We start from the raw sequence: 6,545 nt of genomic DNA on the forward strand, positions 1-6,545 counted from the left end.
TGTATAAGCGGCGTCAGCCCCTGTGGACCAAAAATTGGCTGCCGTATATACACGGCGTCAGCCGCTGTGATGCACTAGGTGACTGCCGTACATACACGGCATCCGTCGTGAAAGGGTTAAGAAATAACGAGTGTTTATTGAGGAAACCGTTTAAAAACTATTTACAGCCGGTGCTCGGACATCTCGCAGCCCACGATTTTCCGAATAGTCACGCGTATCAACAAGGATGAAGTGAACAATATGGATGAAGTCTTTAGAAATCGAATAGGATACTTCTCACTGAATGTGCAAGTACGTTTTCATACATTTTTTTAGTACAACATTATGGTTGAGCAATTATATGATTGCATTCTTCAATTATAAGCCTGGTGGTTATTGGGCCCACAATGGCCAGGCAGTGCGAACTACTGCCAGATTTTCTAGAAGTCTCGTCTCTATGTCGAGACGAAATTGGATGGGATGCTGGTTGGTGACAGGGAATAGCTCCAAGCATTAGCTGCTGCGAGCCATGTGTCCTATCTTCGAGTGCCGAAGTTCGACCCATTAACCCATTGACGTTCTCCTAGGAGCAGGTGCACTGGCCAACGAACAAGTAAGTCCAACTCTCATTCTTTTTGTATTTTTCATAATTTTAGCTACTCTGTAATTTGTAAATTTGTTAGTTATTTCATTGAGTATGTTACATTTGTTTATTGAACGTAAGTAACGACTAATCGCTTTCTTTCCTCTGACATTTAACCAATATGTTAGTTCGTTTTTGCATGCAATATTTCTTTAATCCTACATGTATGTTCTCATCACGAGCGCGGCATACGGGCGAGGCAACGCACGAGGTGGTTGTCGCGCACCTGCCCGCCTTATATATTCGCGCTATGATTGGTCGGGGATTTTTGTTAATAATTCGAGAACTACGCCTCGGACAACTTTTTGACAACAGAAAAAGTTGTTTAAAATCACCTCAAGAACCTCCCATTAAAATATGTACCATCAGTTCTGGGACACTCTGTATAGAAATTACAGTCAATTTTTAGGAGTATTTAATAAACAAGTAGTATAAGGAACAGTAAGTGGTGATGAGTAGGATAAAATCACGATGAGGATAAGATTAAGAGCTTTAACTTTAATTTTATTTACAACTCAAATATTAAATCAATTTCGCCGTTCTTATCAAAACTCTTAATCTTATCCTTATCATGATCTTATCCTACCCATGACCACTTGCTGTTCCTTATACCAATTATTCATTATCACCTTATCTATCTATCTTTCGCTTTTTTATATCACCATGCCTTTATATACCACACTTCTCTTTATTTCCTCTTTTCTGTGTTCGATCTACTTCTATTTCTGTATTATTGTGTCCGTTCTATTTTATGCCTATTCTCTTTCTCTATATCTCTTCCTCTCTCTTACATTTTCTTCTGCATCTTCCTCATTAGCTTCCATCTTTCATTTCCAATGTGACTTCTACATTCATTTCTACATGATTCTATACTATTTCAATATCTCTTTCATGGTTTGCAATTTTCTTAAAATTTTATTCAAACTCTTTCATCCTCTCGATAATTTGTTTTATTTCTGCTTCTCATATATTCCTTAATAGATGTCTCATAGTAAACAATTGTGCATTCTGACTTGCGTAAAGCATTTACTTTCTTGACTTGAAAATCCCATACAGCGAGATTCGACATATTCTTGTCGATTTAATGAGTTAAGTAATGAGGTTGAACATCAGGATACATTTTTCAAATAATTTCTTGATTCCAACGTGAATACAGAATGAGATACATAATCTTACTATCATATAAAAAGAAAGCGTTTGTTTGTATGTTAGCATACACCTGAAAAATGACTGATACATTTATAACGAAATTTCGGCAGTAGCTTCCTTATATACTCCGGAGTGTCATAAGATATATTTGTAAAGCAAACATTATTATGAATAATTACGTGGTGGAAAAAGAATGAAAATGGATTTTTATTTTTGTGTAAACATTTTTTTAATACGCTGAAGTATCCGCACGACTTTTACTCTAAAATATTACATAATCAACTCTTCTAAAATCAATTTTAAAAAATCAACAACTACAGTGAAACCTGGTTTTACGCACTTCTCAAAATTGATAAGTTGTCTCGTTCACGAAGGTGACACATACAAATACCTGGAAGTCAATTTTAAGATTTTTCAATCTAAATTTTTTTAGAATTTAGGGATCATCCATTAAGAGAGTGAAAAGATGTAAAACAACTGAATAGCCTCTACGTAGTGTCACGTCGGCTTAGATCCTAATCAAATTCGTCAACGATATTATATTAATTTCTTACTTTATACTATCACAAGTTATATCTTTTGTTTGTAATTAGTTTCTTGTAAAACTTTTAATTAACACCGCTATCTTAATCGCACGTTGTTGCTTGACCCCAACGTCATTTTTAATAGCAGTGCCCCTTAGTGCTATTAATCTGATATTGGCGCAAGTATGCGATGAACGTAAGTATCATTTGTAACTTTTGTATGCTTTTGGATTTATGGGAAAGGACTCCGTTTATGATCAAATAAATAAATAAATAAGATGTGTACTTTCAATATCTTTCAAGTCTCATGACGTAGCGATACCTAAAAGTGAAATTTTCCATTTCTTAAAACAAAAATCGGAACTCCGATTTAAAATTGCAAACGTCACCGTTGAATAGCGATCTACACTTAATCTCAAGATCAAATTCAATGCTGTCATCACATACCACTTTTTTAACGCAACAACTTTTAGATTTAATATTTTTCTCAAAAATACGTTATTTGGAAATAATTGGAGGGTCAGACGAATTCTAAAAACTTAATAAATAAAGACAGAAAATAACTTTTATTAATGTTCATTTATTACAGAACTGTACTTGTTCATATGAGTTAAATTCCGCTTCATCATTAACGCAGTTTTCAGCCAGATATTAATTAACAATTAAACTGCGGATAATATGCGAAATAAACTATTTGTGGGATCAATTTGACAAAACGTGAGTTCTAATACTGTCTTTTATCTTTTACACATTGCAATGTGCACTCTGCGTTTGATATTCTGTATATTTACTTGTAGTCTTTGTGTCTTATAGTATTTATTTTCCTCATAAGTGCATGAAATAGGCATTCCATTAATAATAAATTTTATTCAGCGAAATAGAGTTGATTCGCTGAATTAGCCACACCCGAATGTGCAGTATTCCAAACCTTCGCTTCAGCAGCAGTCATAAGCTTGTAGTTATAGTTAGAATTGGGCGTCCAGTCGGCTGGTCGTGACAATTTTGGTGTCAGCTTAGGTACGCTATTATGATCTGTGAATTTCGCATCTGCGTTATCACCTAAATGTCTATAATCTTGGGAGCCTTTACCTAAGAAATTCGACTCAGAGACAATATTGGCGTGTGACAAGAATATAAAACTCATACGGAAATTGTCAATATAATTATTGTACACGTGATAATAACCATAGCGCATCAGTCCCGGAGCACGAACCAATACATTGTCGTAACGGTTATGGCAAATAGTTATGCGTGGGTAGCCCAGATATTGCATGTTATTGTCATCAGCAGGGTGACCGAAAATACAGCCGTATCTGTGGTTTTTAAAATAGCAGTGGCTGATAGTCACATAATTCGCTTTCTCACCAACATAAATTAACTTATCCGCACTACCGTCAGCATCACTCCAGTTATGCCCGGGCCAGTAGCAATGATCGACCCAATACCCCGTACCATAGTTCAAATACAATTGAATGTCATCGTTAGCTTTAATTCTTTCGTCATGCCGGAAAACGATATTTTGGAAAATAACATTTCCTGAGGTTTGACTGGCCCGAAGATGCACGTTGTGCAAGATGTTATTACCGTACGACCCGATAATTGATTTATTCGAGCCAAAGGTAACCTTCGTCAGAGTATTAGCAAGCAAGTTCCTATTAATAACTACAACTTTCTTATCTGAACCCGAAACAGCATTTCTAAGTTCATCAATGGTGGAAACGAAGACGACAGGGCCTGACGTACCACCGGTAACGCGTGCCGCTTTAGCAAAACCTAATATTCCCTTCACGCCTGTATTTGGATAAGACGAAGTGGCTTTTTCTTTACTATCAACAAATACCTCCAGGTTGTTGAAGTACGTATTCTCTCCATGATAATATTGAGGAAGTGTTCTAACGTTCGTATGGTTGAGATTTAAGCCCTCACAGCTGGTGTAAAATAACACTATGATCAAGTAAACGATCATGTTTGTATGAACGTGAAGAACGCAGTTTATTCAACGCTCAGTAAACACTCGAGAGACACGTATAGAAAAGATAAAGATATCAGTTTGTAGACACTATTAAACACCTGGAAAAAGATAGATTATCAGTAATACTATTTTGCAGATAGTTTTAAGAATGTGAATATTAAGAAAATGAACTTACGTTATAATATTGTTGACACTTCACGTTTTCCGGTAGAAATAGTTGCACTAGTGAAGTGGAGGGCCCATGGGGCGCTGAACTTTGAAATTGTGAGTTATACGATAGAATAAAGGACAATTGTACTGTTTGTAAATCAATGAAAATGAAGTTCAATTGACTGTTCTCTGTGCTAGACAATTGCGGAGTGCCGTCGATGCACTCTTACTGACCCATCCTTTGGCGGTACGCTCTTCTCTTGACCGTTATCGATCCAATTACGGATTGATTTCCACTGTATGGATCCGCGTTTCTTCTCTCACAATTACGGTTCTCCGTTTGTGTTTGGAGATGGTAATACCTAACTTCCAATTAGCCGTGGAAGTATCCTACTATGTTGAGTACCAAGGTTAATATGCTCATGATGCGGATACGTAATACAAGTACAGTTTTCCCCTCCACCACCGAATGTTGCTTGATTTTCCTCCTGTCCAGTGCTTACGAAATATTATATTTTCACTTGTGTTATCAGATGACATGGTAGAATTACAGATAAATCTTCACGGTGTTATAGATTGTAGGATCGTTTACTAAACTATGGGTGTTGGTTACTTGTACGATTTCGAAAAACTAATTAGAAAAATTCAATTAAAATCGATTTTTAATTTGTAATTTGAACAATATGTATTTGAATTTTAGCACTAAATCTTTTAAATTAAACGATAATGAATTATTACTATTTAGATATAAATTTCGAACAGATTTTGGAATACGTTTATTCGCGATTAATGCTGAGTGACGAATGTCTCATCTAGGGAATGAACTTTCTTCTTCTAACAAAAAACGTTATTTATTATTTTACATACCTGAATTGTAAACGGGTTGGTATATCATATAATNTGCTCGAGCACTAGCAAATGGTGAGCGGTGAAAGCATGTGCTTAAGCTTGATCTAATAATTACTATTATACTTCTTCTGTGCTCAGTTAAATCTTTTTTAAATAAATCATTTAATTTCATTATATATATTATTATTCTATAACCTGCTCCAATAGGTTATGGGCCCAGTTTAATCGATCTATGTGATATAGACCGGAAGGAAAGAAACGTGAGCACATGGCGCAGTTAATAGTTAAGAGTGAAAATTGGTACCGGTACGTGAGTGATTTGTGTAGTCCGAGATGGTTAAGGAAATCTTAGCCCGAAATATAAAGAAATTCGATGTAACGAATTTCCAGGGCTGGAAGTTCGAAATGAACATGTTATTTGCCGCAAACGAGTTGGACGATGTTACAGACGGATCGCGAGTAAAGCCGGCGAACCGTGCATCGCCTGAAGCGAAGGCATGAGCACGCCATAATACCCATGCAGGATATCTATTAAATTAACATCCACATTAGAACAACCCCAACTTAAACCGTTGTTAGGCTGTGCATCGGCAAACGAAATGTGGGATATTTTGTGCAGAATTCACAAGCAGAAATCTGCAAAAAACAAACTTCTCCAAGTGCAAAAATTCCATGAATATTGCATGTCGCCGAGTGATTCGGTGGTGCAACATACATCAAAAATTAAAAATATGGTTACTCAATGCGAAGAGATAGGAGAGCATGTCTCGGAAATAATGATAATCGCGAAGATTTTAGGAAGCTTGTCGTCGAAATATAATGCGCTTCAGACGGCATGGGATAGCGTTGCGCCGGAACGCCAAACAATTGACCATCTGGAAGAGCGATTAATTCGCGAAGGAATGAGGCTCAACTCGCATGAAGAAAGTGAGTACAGTGCTTCTGTAGCAACAAAGCGTCAAGACAAAAATCAGCACAAAAAGAAGAAGAAGACGAAAAAGGACAGAAGAGCAGTGGAGTGCTATAAATGTCATGAATATGGACACTTCGCATATGAATGTCCTATAAAATTAAGTAAGAAAAATGGTGATAGTGAACATTCTCGAAATTGCGTGTTCGTAGTAGAAAAGTCGCGTGAAGAAGCCGTGTCGGTAAAAACGAGATCGTCAAGTAACAGTGAGTTGCCTAATCTTACGTCACCGAGGAGAGATTACTAAAGAGTGGCAGCACCGAGGAGAGATTACTAAAGAGTGGCAACGCCTGTGTTAACGCGCGGCCC

General features: G+C 36.7%; 1 protein-coding gene across 1 annotated transcript; it reads right to left on the reverse strand.

The window, feature by feature from the left end:
- Window positions 1-2,983: 2,983 nt before the first annotated feature.
- Window positions 2,984-4,537, reverse strand: LOC108632630 (pectin lyase-like). Its single transcript, XM_018037323.2, has 2 exons — window positions 4,443-4,537; window positions 2,984-4,365 (listed from the first exon to the last, which is right to left on the reverse strand). The coding sequence occupies exon 2, from the start codon at window positions 4,259-4,261 to the stop codon at window positions 3,161-3,163; it is 1,101 nt and encodes a 366-aa protein (XP_017892812.1). The 5' UTR covers window positions 4,262-4,365; window positions 4,443-4,537; the 3' UTR covers window positions 2,984-3,160.
- Window positions 4,538-6,545: the final 2,008 nt, after the last annotated feature.

The sequence above is a fragment of the Ceratina calcarata genome, unplaced genomic scaffold, assembly GCF_001652005.2.
Source record: "Ceratina calcarata isolate Rehan_Ccalc_2016 unplaced genomic scaffold, ASM165200v1 scaffold1095, whole genome shotgun sequence".
Lineage (NCBI taxonomy): Eukaryota > Metazoa > Arthropoda > Insecta > Hymenoptera > Apidae > Ceratina > Ceratina calcarata.

Coding starts and splice junctions, on each gene's coding strand:
- LOC108632630 (XM_018037323.2), bottom strand. CDS start 4,261: ATGATCGTTTACTTGATCATAGTGTTATTTTACACCAGCTGTGAGGGC.